This window comes from Hemiscyllium ocellatum, chromosome 30 (assembly GCF_020745735.1).
Source record: "Hemiscyllium ocellatum isolate sHemOce1 chromosome 30, sHemOce1.pat.X.cur, whole genome shotgun sequence".
NCBI classification, from domain to species: domain Eukaryota; kingdom Metazoa; phylum Chordata; class Chondrichthyes; order Orectolobiformes; family Hemiscylliidae; genus Hemiscyllium; species Hemiscyllium ocellatum.
This window is the reverse complement of record NC_083430.1, coordinates 32,647,636-32,664,927: the sequence shown is the minus strand read 5'-3', so window position 1 is coordinate 32,664,927 and position 17,292 is coordinate 32,647,636. Positions and strand designations below refer to the sequence as shown.

The window sequence follows — 17,292 nt, the reverse complement described above, 5'->3', positions numbered from 1 at the left end:
ATATAACGTCGAAAATTAATTAAAGTGGGGACGTAGAGGGATAAAACTGAGACCTTTTCTGAGTCCAGAAGGCTCACCATTCTGCTGCTCCTGCTGGCACTAAGGCATCTGCGCGTGCGCACGCGGGGCGGCGCATACGCAGTAGGGTGCACGTGGGACTGCGCATGCGCAGTAGGATGCGCGCGGCCATTTTGAGCTCTCGGCGTCGTGTGTGGGCACCTGCGGGACGTCAGGGTAACGTCACTGACTGGTTTAAATCAGAGAATTTGTTCCTCCTCCCGATGGTAGCAGCACAGCTGACAGGCCCTCGCAGCTCTCCCAGAATACCGCATCTTGCGGATATTCCCCCCCCCAAGAACTTGGAACGTTTCCATGTGTTGGTTTTCAAAGCCTCCGAGTTGGTGAACAGGCTCGAAAGGTGACACCCAAGTGACTCACCAAAATGTCGATGTCTTCACGCGATCGGACTGTCCCCGCGGTTTACTGTGACCACGGCTGTGTTGGGTACCCCCTGGGCTTTCTGTGATTGAGGCAAAAGTGAGGACTGCGGATGCCTGATTTTCCTGTTCCTCGGATGCTGTGCTTTTCCAGCACCCACTCTAATCTAAAGTTGGTGTGATTGAGTTTCACACCTCCACAGTCTGTTCACTTTTATCTTTCACACAGAGGGCGGTCCGTGTATGGAATGAGCTGCTAGAGGAAGTGGTGGAGGCTGGTACAATTGCAACATTTAAGAGGCATTTGGATGGGTATGGGCCGGGTGCTGGCAGGTGGGACTAGATTGGGTGGGATATCTGATCGGCATGGACAGGTTGGGCTGAAGGGTCTGTTTCCATGCTATACACCTCTATAACTCTATAGCTTTAGGATGTAGGTTTGCTCACTGAGCTGTAGGTTTGATATCCAGACGTTTCATTACCTGGCTAGGTAACATCATCAGTGGCAACCTCCAAGTGAAGCGAAGCTGTTGTCTCCTGCTTTCTATTTATGTTTGTCCTGGATGGGGTTCCTGGGGTTTGTGGTGATATCATTTCCTGTTTCTTTTCTGAGGGTTTGATAGATGGTATCTAGATCTATGTGTTTGTTTATGGCGTTGTGGTTGGAGTTCCAGGCCTCTAGGAATTCTCTGGCATGTCTTTGCTTAGCCTGTCCCAGGATAAATGTGTTATCCTAGTCGAAATGGTGTTTTTATTCCTCTGTGTGTAGGGCTACGAGGGAGAGAGGGTCGTGTCTTTTTTTGTGGCTAGCTGGTGTTCGTGTATCCTGGTGGCTAACTTTCCTTCTATTTGTCTTACATAGTGTTTGTGGCAGTCCTCGCATGGCATTTTGTAGATGACGTTGGTTTTGTCCATGGGTTGTGCTGGGTCTTTTAAGTTTGTTAGTTTTTGTTTGAGAATGTTGGTGAGTTTGTGTGCTACTAGGATTCCGAGGGGTCTTAGTAGTCTGGCTGTCATTTCTGAAACTTTGATGTATGGTAAGGTGGTTAGGGTTTCTGGCTAGATACCATCTATCAAACCCTCAGAGAACGAACAGGAAATGATATCACTACAAACCCCAGGAACCCCATCCAGGACAAACATATAAATAGAAAGCAGGAGATAACAGCTTCGCTTCATTTGGAGGTCACCACTGATGATGTTACCTAGCCAGGTAATGAAATGTCTGGATATCAAACCTACAGCTCAGCGAGCAAACCTACACCCTAAACCTCAACCTGAACTACAAACCTTGCAAAAAAGACTCTATAACTGTTGTGTGTTTATATTGGTGCACCGAGGTGGCCTGCGAGTTTCACAGGCCAGTTAGGTCATTTGTATTAACCTACGATTTTGGAATCGCACGTACTCCAGGCCAGACAAGAATAGCTGATTGACTTTTCTTTTAAAAAAAGTCTTAAGTGAACCGACTGGGTTTCCACAACAACCTTCTAGTTTCACAGTTAATGTTACCATTACTGAGGCTCGTTCTTTTTATTGTTAAAAATGACATAACAGCAGGTTATAGTCCAACAGGTTTAATTGGAAGTACACTAGCTTTTGGAGTGCCGCTCCTTCATCAGGTGATTGTGGAGGACACAACTGTAACAGAATTTACAGCAAAAGTTTACAGTGTGATGTAACTGAAATTTACACATTGAAAAATACCTCGATTGTTTGTTAAGTCTCTCATCTGTTCAAATGACCATGATAGTTTCACTTCTTTCACATAGAGTCATAAAGATGTACAGCACAAAAACAGACCCTTCGGTCCAACCTGTTCACGCTGACCAGATATCCCAACCCAATCTAGTCCCACTTGCCAGCACCCAGCCCATATTCCTCCAAACCATTCCTATTCATATACCCATCCAAATGCCTCTTAAATGTTGCAATTGTACCAGCCTCCACCACATCCTCTGGCAGCTCATTCCATAAACGTACCACCCTCTGTGTGAAAAAGTTGCCCCTTAGGTCTCTTTTATATCTTTCCCCACTCACCCTAAACCTATGCCCTCTAGTTCTGGACTCCCTGATATCAGGGAAAAGACTTTGTTTATTTATCCTATCCATGTCCCTCATAATTTTGTAAACCTCTATAAGATCACCCCTCAGCCTATAATGCTCCAGGGAAAACAGCCCCAGCCTGTTCAGCCTCTCACTATAGCTCGAATCCTCCAACCCTGGCAACATCCTTGTAAATCTTTTCTGAACCCTTTCAAGTTTCACAACATCGTTCAGATAGGAAGGAGACCAGAGTTGCACGCAATATTCCAACAGTGGCCTAACCAATATCCTGTACAACCGCAACATGACCTCCCAACCCCTGTACTCAGTACGCTGACCAATAAAGGAAAGCATACCAAACGCCTTCTTCACTATCCTATTTACCTGCAACTCCACTTTCAAGGAGCTCTGGACCTGCACTCAAAGGTCTCTTTGTTCAGCAACACTCCCTAGGATCTTACCATTAAGCGTATAAGCCCTGCTAAGATTTGCTTTCCCAAAATGCAGCACTTGGTATTTATCCAAATTAAACTCCATCTGCCACTTCTCAGCCCATTGGCCCATCTGGTCCAGATCCTGTTGTAATCTGAGGTAACCCTCTTCGCTGTCCACTACACCTCACATTTTGGTGTCATCTGCAAACTTACTAACTGTGTGCCTCTTATGCTCGCACCCAAATAATTTATCTAAATGACAAAAAGTAGAGGACCTAGCACCAATCTTGTGGCACTCCCACCACTGGTCACAGGCCTCCAGTCTGAAAAACAACCCTCCACTACCACCCTCTGTCTTCTACCTTAGGGCCAGTTCTGTATCCAAATGGCTAGTTCTCCCTGTATTCCATGAGATCTAACCTTGCTAATCAGTGTCCCATGGGGAACCTTGTCGAAAGCCTTACTGAAGTCCATACAGATCACATCTACTGCTCTGCCCTCATCAATCCTATTTGTTGCTTCTTCAAAAAACTCAATCAAGTTTGTGAGACATGATTTCCCATGCACAAAGCCATGTTGACTATCCCTGATCAGTCCTTGCCTTTCCAAATACATGTACATCCTGTCCCTCGGGATTCTCTCCAACAACTTGCCCCCCACTGAGGTCAGGCTCACCGGTCTATAGTTCCTGGCTTGTCTTTACCGCCCTTAAACATTGGCACCAGGTTAGCCAACCTCCAGTCTTCCTGCACCTCACCTGTGACTATCGATGATACAAATATCTCAGCAAGAGGCCCAGCAATCACTTCTCTAGCTTCCCACACAGTTCTTGGCTACTCCTGATCAGATCCTGGGGATTTATCCACCTTTAACCATTTCAAGGCATCCAGCACTTCCTCCTCTGTAATCTGGACATTTTGCAAGATGTCACCATCTATTTTCCTACAGTCTATATCTTCCATATCCTTTTCCACAGTAAATACTGATGCAAAATATTCATTTAGTATCTCCCCCATTTTCTGTGGCTCCACCCAAAGGTGCCTTGCTGATCTTTGAGGGGCCCTATTCTCTCCCTAGTTACCCTTTTGTCCTTAATATATTTGTAAAAACCCTTTGGATTCTCCTTAATTATATTTGCCAACGCTATCTCATGTCCCCTTTTTGTCCTGATTTCCCTCTTAAGTATACTCCTACTTCCTTTATACACTTCTAAGGATTCACTCGATCTATTCTGTCTATATTTGACATATGCTTCCTTCTTTTTCTTAACCAATCCCTCAATTCCTTTAGTCATCCAGCATTCCCTATACCTACCAGCCTTCCCTTTCACCCTGACAGGAATATACTTTCTCTGCATTCATGTTATCTCATTTCTGAAGGCTTCCACATTTCCTACCGTCTCTTTACCTGTGAACATCTGCCTCCAATCAGCTTTTGAAAGTTCTTGCCTAATACCATCAAAATTGGCTTTCTCCAATTTAGAAATTCAACTTTTGGATATGGTCTATCCTTTTCCATCATGATTTTAAAATGAATAGAATTATGGTCATTGGCCCCATAGTGCTCCCCCACTGACACCTCAGTCACTTGCCCTGCCTTATTTCCCAAGAGTAGGTCATGTTTTGCACCTTCTCTAGTGGGTACATCCACATACTGAATCAGAAAATTGACTTGTACGCACTTACGTAAATCACAAAACTCTTTTTAAAAGTTACATTCTCAGGTTAGCTGTAACAATTGGTGTGAGGCCAGATAAGATGTTGAAGGTGTTAGCCCCCATATTCTGTTGTCTGTGCCATAATGTTTAGACTGATTCTAATCTAAAAAAACGATTAAGAGTCTTACATGGATTCATGGAATACAGGGGATTAATACTTTCAACATCTTATCTGGCCTGACACCAATTGTTACAGTTAACCTGAGAATGTAACTTTTAAAAAGAGTTTTGTGATTTACATATTAAAGAAGTGAAACTACCATGGTCATTCTAACAGATGAGAGACTTAAACAATTGAGGTATTTTTCATTGTATAATTTCAGTTACATCACACTGTAAACTTTTGCTGTAAATTCTGTATCTTACAATTGTGTACTCCACAACCACCTGATGAAGGAGCTCCGAAAGCTAGTGCTCCCAATTAAACCTGGTGTTGTGTGATTTTTAACTTAGTACACCCCAGTCCAACACTGCCATCTCCAAATCTTTTTATTATGGAGTTACTCATTCAGTTGAAATTCCAGTAGCTGCCATAATACGTTTTGAATTTATGATTCCGATGTCTAGTTGTAGTCTGACAGTCTGGATTAATATTCCAGTACAACTGAAAATACTCCATTTAGCTTTATTTGAACAGCTCCACCAGGCCCTCTCCATTATGTTGAAAGAACAAAATTTGGATATCCACTTGCTTCTTTGCAATAAAGGCAAAACGCTGGAAATTTGATTCTGTGATATCTTAAAATATGCAAAACAAATCTTGAAGTAAATTTTCTTTTTCTTTTTAGTTATTGCATTCACAATGGACAACGATGAAGCGAGCAACCAACCATTTGAATATTTTGAACTCAATGGCATCTCATTTGCTTCACCACTACATTCACTACAACTACTTGAGTGGCTGAAAGATTTTGAAATGGATCCAAATATTCCACTCATTGTTTCATATCCTAAATCTGGTCAGAATATATCATAATTGAGGATTGTGTTATTTGATGTTGTTGCAGAATTAATTCTTTTAAAAGCGCTCTAGTTTTTTTTAAGATTAGATTACTTACAGTGAGGAAACAGGTCCTTCGGCCCAACAAGTCCACACCGATCCTCCGAAGTGCAACCCGCACAGACCCATTCCCCTACATTTACCCCTGTCCCTAACACTACGGGCAATTTAGCATTGCCAATTCACCTAACCTGCACTGTGGGAGGAAACTGGAGCTCCCGGAGGAAACCCACACAGACATGGGGAGAATGTGCAAACTCCACACAGTCAACTGAGGCGGGAATTGAACCCGGGTCTCTGGCGCTGTGAGGCAGCAGTGCTAACCACTGTGCCACCGTGCTGCCCCATGATCACTGGTTACCCTCCAATATATTGAAAAGCACATTGAATAGATGTTCTTTTCTAAATGATATATCTCTCCACCCTGCAGGCTCCCTGCCTCTTTTCTTGATGAAGGGCTTTTGCCCAAAACGTCAATTTTCCTGCATCTTGGATGCTGCCTGACCTGCTGGGCTTTTCCAGCACTACTCTAATCCAGACTCTGGTTTCCAGCATCTGCAGTCTTCGTTTTTACTGAAATGATATATCATACAAATGATTTGTCATGTATTGTTGATAGATGCATTCTGGGTTTTGATGAAGCAAATAAACTTGCAACAAGTTAATATATAATTCATTGTCTCTTCTAAGTTAAGTGATGAGTCAAAAAGTGTGGCGCTGGAAAAGCACAGCAGGTCAAGCAGTATCTGAGGAGCAGGGGAATCGACATTTCGGGCATAAGCCTTTCATCAAGAATGTGGAGAAGGGAAAGGGGCTGAGAGGTAAATAGGAGGGTGGGCGTCAGGCAAGGTAGCTGGGAAGGTGATAGGTAGGTGCAGGTAGAGGGTGATAGTGATAGGTTGGAGGGAAGGGTGGAGCTGATAAGTGGGAAGAAAGATAGACAGTTCAAGAGGCGTTCATGAGTTGAAGGGTTGGATCTGGGATGATGTGGGGGGAGGGAAAATAATGAAACTGGTGAAGTCGACGTTGGTACCGTATGGTTGAAGGGTTCCAAGGCAGAAGCTAAGACATTCTTCCAGTCGTCGGATGGCTTAGATTTGGCAGCAGAGGCGACCCAGGACTTGCATGTCTGAAGCAGAGTGGAATGGAGAATTGTAGTGGTTGTCCACAGGACGGTGGGGTTGTCTGGTGTGTGTGTCTCAGAGGTGTTTCTGAAACGTTCCACGAATTGGTGTCCGTTCTTCCCAATGTAAAGGAGACCACATTGAGAACAATGGATACACTAGATGAGGTGTTCGATGTGCAGGAAAATATCTGCTGGATATGAAAAGATCCTTTGGAGCCTTGGATGGAGGTGAGGGGTGAGGTGTAGGCACACATTTTACATCTCTTGCAGTGGCAAGGGAAGGGGCTGGGAGTGGAGGGTGGGTTGGTGATGGTAGCGGTGGCAGGGGTGGTGGTGGTGAAGGGCTTTTACCCGAAATGGGTGGCACGGTGGCTCAGTGTTTAGCACTGCTGCCTCACAGCACCAGGTCCCAGGTTCGATTCCAGCCTCGGGCAACTGTCTGTGTGGAGTTTGCACATTCTCCCTGTGTCTGCGTGGGTTTCCTCCCACAGTCCAAAGATGTGCAGGTTAGGTGAATTAGCCATGCTAAATTAACCGTAGAGTTAGGTGCATTAGTTAGGGGGAAATGGGTCTGGGTGGGTTACTTTTCAGAGGGCCGGTGTAGACTAGTTGGGCCGAAGGGCCTGTTTCCACACTAGAGAATTGAATGTAATCTAATCTAATCGATTTTTCTTCTCCTCGGATGCAGCCTGATCTGCTGTGCTTTTCCAGCACCAGTCTAATCTTGGCTGGTGGGGGGTGTGGACCTAACTAGGGAGTCACAAAGGGAATGGTCTCTGCAGAACACGGATTGTGGAGGGAAATATATCTCTGGTGGCGGGTCTGCTTATATGTAGTGGAAATGGCGGAGGATAATGTACTGTATCTGGAGATTAGTGGGCTGGAAGGTGGGATTCAAGGTCAGAGGTGCTGGAAGAGGAGGAGATGTGCTGAAGGGTGTTGTTGATTGCGTGGGTGTGGAAATTGTGGTTCTTGAAATAGGAGCCATCTGGGATGTCCTGGAGTGGAATTGCTCCTCCTGGGAGCAGATAGGATGGAGGAATTGGGAGTAAGGGATTGTGTTTTTATGTGAGGGAGGGTGGGAGGAAGTGTAGTCCAGGTAGCTGTGGGAGTAGGTGGGTTTGAAATAGATGTCTTTGTTGAGTTGGTTGCTGGAGATGGAGAAGTCTAGGAAGGGGAGGGAGGTATCCGAGAAGGTCCAACTGATCTTAAGATCGGGGTTGAAGGTGTTAGTGAAGTTGATGAACTGTTCAGCCTCCTTGTGAGAGCACAAGGGAGTGCTGATACAGTCATCAGTGTAGCGGAGGAAAAGGTGGGGAATGGTGCCAGTGTAACTGCAGAAACTGAACTGTTCTACGCCCTGTTGAACTGTCCTATCTGTCTATCTTCCATCCTATCTATTTGCTCCATCCTCACTTCCAGCCTATCACTGTCACCACCACCTGAATCTACCTATTGTCTTCCCAGCTACCTCCTTCCCCGCCCCCCCCCCCCCCAGCCCCACCCCAACCCTCCTATTGAACTCTCAGCCCCCTTCCACCCCTCCCACATTCCTGATGAATGGCTTATGCCCGAAACTTCCATTCTCATGCTCCTCAGATGATGCCTGACCTACTGTGCTTTCCCAATGCCATGCTTTTTGAGTCTGATCTCCAGCATCTGCAATCATCACTTTCTCTGAAGTTAAGTAATGACATGGGGTAGAGTGTTGCTCTAGTGTTTATTTATCAGCAAATATGTACATTCTTAAGGTATATGTACCCTGTACCACAACACAGTTTCCAAACCTCCATTCAGAATCTGATCAATTGGAGAGCTTTTATTTATCCTGAATATGACTTTCAATGTCAGAGGGACACACAACCAAGTGAAGGAAATTGTCAGACCAAGAATCTTCTCAGTCCTGGTCTGCTTCATGCTGAATCATCTGGATATTAGGATAAACTCAACATATAAGTCATGGGACTGACTAGTGTATTGGTCTCAAAATTTCCCAGGATCCAATTGTCACCACTTTTAGCATGGTTTTTGTGCTTGCAGATATGAAGCAGCAGCAGTGTTGACTGCATCTCTCATTTGAATCCTGTCCTTCTGCCCTAACCTCACATTAGGTGTGTAAGTAAAAATCTTAACCCTGAAGTGAGAGTAGATAGGGCTGTAAATTTCCTGCCCCTAACTACCACAAGGATGTGAAGTACGAAATTCACTTTTGTTAAACAGACCTAAATTGATGATCCTGTGTTTCAGAAGCAACCCTTGAGAAAATTAGTTAGAAAGTATTAATATAAGTTTGAAAGCAAAGGAAATGGCCCATGCTAGCTCTACTATGTTTTGAACATCCACTGAATTTCACTCAATCAATGAGAGGTAGTGTGCTGTTGGCACGTTCAGAATAATGACATTCTCAGTGCTTTGATACTCCTGACAATCTTGTAAACACACAGTTGCTGCTTTTGGCCTGCTATAATTAATAACAAAGTACACAGGAATCTTACTCGATGCATCAGCATTGAAGAAGCTCCCACACCAATGTAGAGAAAATTAAGGTACTGTTTTTCAATCTGCTTTCATGATTATTTTTTATTCATATCATCTAATTCAGGAACTAATTGGGTGCAGCAGATGGCAAGTCTGATCCTAGCCAATGGCAATATTGATTCCGTAAAAGACAAAATTCTCAAACATAGAGCTCCATGGATAGAGTTTGTTCCTTTCAAACCAGGTTACACTGACTACCAGCTGCTGACAACACACTTAAATTACCAGATGGTTCCAAGTTCTGCGAAAAACAGAAGGATGAAGGTAAGTTTTACAAAAATTTTCAAGTCAGAATCAAATGAAAGTTACTTAATATAATGTTGCCTGTAGTTACACTGACCAGTCCATTTTTTTGAAAGAAAAAGTTGCATGATTTTTCTGGGTGAGGGTCTGGTTCAAGTCTTCAGAATAAAATCTCAAAATATTTTTGTCTTTATGGGAGATTAGTGAGGGCAGCATTTGTTGCTCATCCCTAATACTTTTGAGAAGGTGATGGTAAACTGCTGCCTTGATCCACAGTAGTCCTTGGGTGTAAGGATACTTAGAAAAAAAACCCATACCATTCTTGTACTGTTATAGCAGCAGATTGATACCATTTCTTTGTTTGATGAGATATATCTTCCATTGCATAGACATCTAGATAATAATAATCTCAATGGATATGAGGCTCTTGAGAGAAAGTGGTTTTGACGGGGTGTTCAGCCACGATCTAGAATGGGGGCAACAGGCTCTAGGGACTAATTGACCAACTCCTGCTCATATATCCCACTTTTATTCACTAGTGGGATGTATGTGGCGCTAACTGTTCAGTATTTATTGCCCCCTACCTTGTTGTTCTTGAGAAGGTGTTCATGAGCTACTGCCTTGAAATCTGCAGAAATCTGCATGCTGTAGATTGATCCATAATACCCTTAAGGATGGAATTCCAGGATTTTGGCCCAGCAACAGTGAACAAACGTGAATATAAACAGTGAATGGCTTGGAGGGGAGCTTGCAAGAATCTAATGATCCAGTGTATCTGCTGCCCTTGTCCTTTCAGTTAGAAGTAGTTGTGATTTTAGACCACAGCTTTGATTCTGATGACTTCCATGGTTGATTAATGTGATCATTAAGGTTGTGTCAAGCGACAATCAGCATTACGGTAGTCCCCTATATCCACGGGCGATATATTCCAAGACCTAGCATGGAAGCTCGAAACCACGGATAGTAGCGAACCCATTCATTTAGATGGGAAATTTACCTCACTGGCAGCAACTGGTCCCTGATTCTGTAATGTTCCATGTAATGTTTCGTCCGTGGTAAACCGCAGAAACTGACTCCGTGGATAAGGCAGTCAACTGCAAATGTGTTGCTGGTCAAAGCACAGCAGGTTAGGCAGCATCTCAGGAATAGAGAATTCGACGTTTCGAGCATAAGCCCTTCATCAGGAATAAGGGCTTATGCTCGAAACGTCGAATTCTCTATTCCTGAGATGCTGCCTAACCTGCTGTGCTTTGACCAGCAACACATTTGCAGCTGTGATCTCCAGCATCTGCAGACCTCATTTTTTACTCGGATAAGGCAGTCACCCTGTATTTACTTTTCTATCAGCCAACACAGGCAGGCTTGGATGAAGGACATACTAAGTGGTCAGCACAGTGGTTCAGTGGTTAGCACTGCTGTCTCTCAGCGCCAGTGACCAGGGTTCGATTGCAGCCTCAGATGACTGTCTGTGTGGAATTTTCACATTCTCGCCATGTCTGCATTGGTTTCCTCCAGGTGTTTCACTTTTCTCCCACAGTCCAAGGGTACAGGTTAGCTGGATTGGTCCAGCTAAATTGCCCATAGTGACTAGGGGTGTGCAGGCCAGGTGGATTAGCCTTAGGGAAATGCAGGGTTGTAAGGAGGTGGTCTGGGTGGGATGATCTTTTGAGGTTGGGGTGGACTTGATGGGCCAAATGGCCTGCTTTCACACTGTAGGGTTTCTATGAGTGATTCTGCAGGAACGTGCTAGTTAGAGAAATCTGCTCCTGGTGGGATAGGGAATACTGAGTGGGTGCCCTATAGAAGGGAGTTAAAATCATTACTATTATTTCAATAATGAGTTCAAACTTTGTGAAGTTGACTATTGATAGCACATTAAGTGGGCGGCACGGTGGCACAGTGGATAGCACTGCTGCCTCACAGCGCCTGTAGACCCGGGTTCAATTCCCGACTCAGGCGATTGACTGTGTGGAGTTTGCACGTTCTCCCCGTGTCTGCGTGGGTTTCCTCCGGGTGTCCGGTTTCCTCCCACAGTCACAAAGATGTGCGGGTCAGGTGAATTGGCCAAGCGAAATTGCCCGTAGTGTTAGGTAAGGGGTAAATGTAGGGGTATGGGTGGGTTGCGCTTCGGCGGGTCGGTGTGGACTTATTGGGCCGAAGGGCCTGTTTCCACACTGTAAGTCTAATCTAATCTAATCTAATCTAAAAAAGTGGCGGAATGGAATTAAAGGAGCTCTGGACAAAATTAACTGGCATAAACCAGTGGAAAGGTCTAGATTCTTTTCATTCATTGATGGGACACGAGTGCTGGCTAAACCATCATTTATTGCCCTTACCTAATTGCCCTGGAGAAGGTAGTGGTGAGCTGCTGCCTTGAACTGCTGCAATCTTCCAATGTAGAGATACATATGGTGCTGTTAGGAAGGGAATTCGAGAATTTTGCAGATAGTGGTGTTTCCATGCCTTGTCCTTCTAGATTGTAGAGGTAGTAGGTTTGGGAGATGCTCTCAGAAGAGCCTTGGTGAGTTACTGTGGTGCATCTTGTCGATGACGTTACTGCCATTATTTGTTAATGGTGAAGAGAGTGAATGTTTAAAGTGGTGGATGAAGTGCAAGTGAAGTGGACTGTCTGTTCTGAATAATGTCCAGCTTCATGAGCATTACTTGAGCTGCATTAATCTTGGAAAGTGTGCAGTATTCCATCACATCCCTTACTTGTGCCTTGGAACTAGTGGATGCTTTTGGGGAGATAGTGGGTGAATTGCTTGGTGCAGAATTCCATTTGACTTGCTTTTGAAGCTGCTGTCTCTATATGACTTGGCTATTAATATCATGGAGGTTCCATTGACGTTTTCTGATCAATGGAACCTTCATGATATTAATAGCCAATATATTGCCTGTGGTCAGAATTTAAAAATGTGTTGCTGGAAAAGCGTAGCAGGTCAGGCAGCATCAAAGGAGAAGGAGAATCGACGTTTCGGGCATAAGCCCTACTTCAGGAATGAGGAGGATGTGCCAAGTAGGCTAAGATGAAAGGTAGGGAGGAGGGATGTGGGGGAGGGGCGTTGGGAATGTGATAGGTGGAAGGAGGTTAAGGTGAGGGTGATAGGCCGGAGAGGGAGTGGGGGCAGAGAGGTCGGGAAGAAGATTGCGGGTTAAGAAGGCGGTGCTGAGTCTGAGGGTTGGGACTGAGAAAAGATGGGGGGGGAGGAGAAATGAGGAAGCTGGAGAAATCTGTATTCATCCCTTGTGGTTGGAGGGTTTCTAGGCGGAAGATGAGTCGCTCTTCCTCCAGGCATCGTGTTGCCATGGTCTGGCGATGGAGGAGGCCAAGGACCTGCATGTCCTTGGCGGAGTGGGAGGAGGAATTAAAGTGTTCAGCCACGGGGCGGTTGGGTTGGTTGGTGCCGGTGTCCCAGAGGTGTTCTCTGAAACGTTCCGCAAGTAGGCGGTCTATCTCCCCAATGTATAGGAGGCCACATTGGGCGCAGCGGATGCAGTAAATGTTGTGTGTGGAAGTGCAGGTGAATTTCTGATGGATATTGAAGGATCCCTCGGGGCCTTAGAGGGAAGTGAGGGGCGAGGTGTGGGTGAAGGTTTGCATTTTTTGGGGTTGAAGGGGAAGGTGCCGGGAGTGGAGGTTGAGTTGGTGGGGGGTGTGGATCTGACAAGGGAGTCGCGGAGGGAGTGGTCTTTCCGGAATGCTGATAGGGGTGGGGAGGGAAATATATCCTTGATGGTGGGGTCCGTTTGGAGGTGGCGGAAATGACAACGGATGATCTGATGTATCTGGACGTTGGTAGGGTGGTAGGTGAGGACTTGTGGGGTTCTGTCCTGATGGCGATTGGAGGGGTGGGGTTCAAGGGCGGAGGAGCAGGAAGTGGAGGAGATGCAGTAGAGAGCATCGTCGACCACATCTGAGGGGAAATTGCGGTCTTTGAAGAAGGAGACCATCTGGGTTGTTTGGTTGTGAACTGGTCCTCCTAGGGGCAGATGCGGCGAAGGTGCGGTGAGATGCCTTACCTCCACTTCCCACTCCTCCGCCCTTGAGCCCCGCCCCTGCATCTGCTGCACCCGATGTGGCCTCCCCTATATTGGGGAGACAGGCCGCCTAATTGCAGAACGTTTCAGAGAACACCTCTGGGACACCCGGACCAACCAACCCACCACCCCGTGGCTCAACACTTCAACTCCTCCTCCCACTCCACCAAGGACATGCAGGTCCTTGGACTCCTCCATCGCCAGACCATAGCAACTCGACGGCTGGAGGAAGAGCGCCTCATCTTCTGCCTAGGAACCCTCCAACCACAAGGGATGAATACAGATTTCTCCAGTTTCCTCATTTCCCCTCCCCCCACCTTGTCTCAGTCCCAACCCTCGAACTCAGCACCACCTTCCTAACCTGCAATCTTCTTCCTGACCTCTCCACCCCCACCCCCACTCCGGCCTATCACCCTCACCTTAACCTCCTTCCACCTATCGCATTTTCAACACCCCTCCCCCAAGTCCCTCCTCCCTACTTTTTATCTAAGCCTGCTTGGCACACTCTCCTCATTCCTGAAGAAGGGCTTATGCCAGAAACGTCGATTCTCCTGCTCCTTGGATGCTGCCTGACCTGCTGCGCTTTTCCAGCAACACAGTTTCAGCTCTGATCTCCAACATCTGCAATCCTCGCTTTCTCCATGAGGTTCCATAGCCAACTCTCCAATGGGTGACTTGTTAAATGTCTGTCTGACTCCAGACAGAAGTGGGGAGGGAACCACCCAGCTTGATCAGCAGGGTTGTTAAACAGCCAGGCAGCCAAGGGCTCTCCCACATCAGACTTGGCTTGCCGCATCTATTAGACGACCTGCGTTAGCTTCACCACAAGATGGCTCAGCACTACCTTTACAAGATTCTGGATTAGTGGTGCTGGAAGAGCACAACAGTTCAGGCAGCATCCGAGGAGCAGTAAAATCGATATTTCGGGCAAAAGCCCTTCATCAGGAATAAAGGCAGAGAGCCTGAAGCGTGGAGAGATAAACTAGAGGAGGGTGGGGATGGGGAGAAAGTAGCATAGAGTACAATAGGTGAGTCTAAATTAGAGAGAAAGACTCAAAATACTTTGGACAGGAGCATTTAAGTGTGTGCCTCAAAGGTAAATTTACACAATCAAGCATAATTGCGAAAGTAGTTCTTATACACTACGTTAAACTGAAAATGGGATAAAGAATAACAAGTTTGAAATAGCAAATGGTAAGTAAAGCAGCGAGGAAGTGATTCTTTTCACTCAAACATAGAAAATCACTGAAAAACAAGAATAAACCAGTCAGGTGCTGTGGGGGTGTTTCTCACAGGATGAATTAAAAATGTCTTCCATACTTGTGATACATGTTTTTTTCTTTCAAAAGCGTGCCTTAATCCCAACACAAGGTGATGTTATGTAAGATAGGTGCTTGCACATTCTGCAAAATGTTAGAAGAATCAGTTTAACAAAGGAGACAAGTAGAGAATCAAAAGAACAATAATGAAACAAGTGTGGAAAACTGATAAAAATGAAACATTAAATTATAACTCAATATAGAGAAAATTGAATCTACAACAGTTGGAAACTGAATTTTTGCTTTTGTTTGATTTTCCAATGTAGATCATATATGTTGCCAGAAATCCCAAGGATGTGATTGTGTCATTTTACCACTATCATATTTGTCATCATTACTTGAAGACACCAAAGGATTTTTCTGACTTCCTGGAGCAGTTTATTGAGGGAAATGGTAATATTTTGCAATTTTTGCCATTTAGGTTTTACCAATAATGTTAATTGAGGAAAATCTTGGTTGAAACTTTCGGATGTGTTTTTGAAACATTCCGTTTTTTCATGTATTTGTTTTCAGGGTGTGGATAAGCAGATCGAGCAATCACTTATTGCTGATCCCTAACTGCACTTGACCTTCATCCCCTCCCCCACTCACCTATTGTACTCTATGCTACTTTCTCCCCACCCCCACCCTCCCCTAGTTTATCTCTCCACACTTCAGGCTCTCTGCCTTTATTCCTGATGAAGGGCTTTTGCCCGAAACGTCGATTTTACTGCTCCTCGGATGCTGCCTGAACTGCTGTGCTCTTCCAGCACCACTAATCCAGAATTTTGTAAAGGTAGTGCTGAGCCATCTTGTGGTGAAGCTAACGCAGGTCGTCTAATAGATGCGGCAAGCCAAGTCTGATGTGGGAGAGCCCTTGGCTGGCTAGCTGTTTAACAACCCTGCTGATCAAGCTGGGTGGTTCCCTCCCCACTTCTGTCTGGAGTCAGACAGACATTTTAAAAAAGTCACCCATTGGACAGTTGGCTTTGCAAACTCATGGAGAAAGCGAGGACTGCAGATGTTGGAGATCAGAGCTGAAAATGTGTTGTTGGAAAAGCTCAGCAGGTCAGGCAACATCCAAGGAGCAGGAGAATCGACGTTTCGGGCATGGGTCCTCCTTCAGGAATGAGGAGAGTGTGCCAAGCAGGCTAAGATAAAAGATAGGGAGGAGGGACTTGGGGGAGCGGCGTTGGAAACGCGATAGGTGGAAGGAGGTTAAGGTGAGGGTGATAGGCCGGAGTGGGGGTGGGGGTGGAGAGGTCAGGAAGATGATTGCAGGTTAGGAAGGTGGTGCTGAGTTCGAGGGTTGGGACTGAGACAAGGTGGGGGGAGGGGAAATGAGGAAACTGGAGAAATCTGTATTCATCCCTTGTGGTTGGAGGGTTCCTAGGCAGAAGATGAGGCGCTCTTCCTCCAGCCCACTCCACCAAGGACATGCAGGTCCTTGGACTCCTCTATCGCCAGACCATAACAACACGATGGCTAGAGGAAGAGTGCCTCATCTTCCGTCTAGGAACCCTCCAACCACAGGGGATGAACTCAGATTTCTCCAGTTTCCTCATTTCCCCTTCCCCCACCTTGGCTCAGTCCCAACCCTCAAACTTAGCATCACCTTCCTAACCTGCAATCTTCTTCCTGACCTCTCCGCCCCCACCTCCACTCCGGCCTATCACCCTCACCTTAACATCCTTCCACCTATCGCATTTCCAACTCCCGCCCCCCCCTCCCCCAAGTCCTTCCTCCCTACCTTTTATCTTAGCCTGCTTGGCACACTCTCCTCATTCCTGAAGAAGGGCTTATGTCAGAAACGTCGATTCTCCAGCTCCTTGAATGCTGCCTGACCTGCTGTGCTTCTCCAGCAACACATTTTCAGCTGTGCAACCTCATGGAATACTCTGCTAATGATGTCTTGTGAAGTTGACACATACTAGCTTTGGTCTATGAGTAATCTGATTCAGCTGTGTAATGGGCATCTGCCATCTCGAGTTCCAGTGCAGGAAACACTGCATAGTGCTTTGACCCCTGTTCCACTGCATGAATGTTGTCTGGTCTTGATGTTTATTCTCCCATCTGTTATGATGTGGAGGTGCTGGTGTTGGACTGGGGTGGACAAAGTTAAAAATCATACAACATCAGGTTATAGTCCGAAAGCTTTTACTTTCAAATAAACCTGTTGGACTGTAACCTGGTGTTGTGTGATTTTTTTAACCCTGTCTGTTAGTTGTTGTTTGTTGTTCAGATACAGAGTTGAACGTTGCACCAGGTTCCCTGTCGAAGAGTAGACAGTTTGCATCTTTTGTATCAAACACATTCCAGCAGCAGTTCAGCTTGGTTCAAAGATTGTTGCAGCATCTTTATTCGCCATACCTAAGCAGGTCCATGAGCAGTGTGTTTGCCCTCTGTCATGTT

The 17,292-nt window shown here is 45.7% G+C and overlaps 1 protein-coding gene across 2 annotated transcripts in view; it reads left to right on the top strand.

The window, feature by feature from the left end:
• Nucleotides 1–214: 214 nt before the first annotated feature.
• The window catches only part of LOC132829952 (amine sulfotransferase-like), a 43,840-nt gene continuing 26,762 nt past the window's right edge, over nt 215–17,292 (top strand). The window contains exons 1-4 of one of the 2 annotated variants that reach the window (XM_060847380.1): nt 215–234; nt 5,423–5,593; nt 9,363–9,562; nt 15,168–15,294. In XM_060847380.1, the coding sequence (XP_060703363.1) occupies nt 5,437–5,593; nt 9,363–9,562; nt 15,168–15,294 (484 nt within the window). In that variant the 5' untranslated portion in view covers nt 215–234; nt 5,423–5,436. Of the gene's footprint in view, nt 235–257; nt 419–5,422; nt 5,594–9,362; nt 9,563–15,167; nt 15,295–17,292 lie in introns of those variants that run through there. The other variant, XM_060847379.1, reaches the window with a different exon arrangement.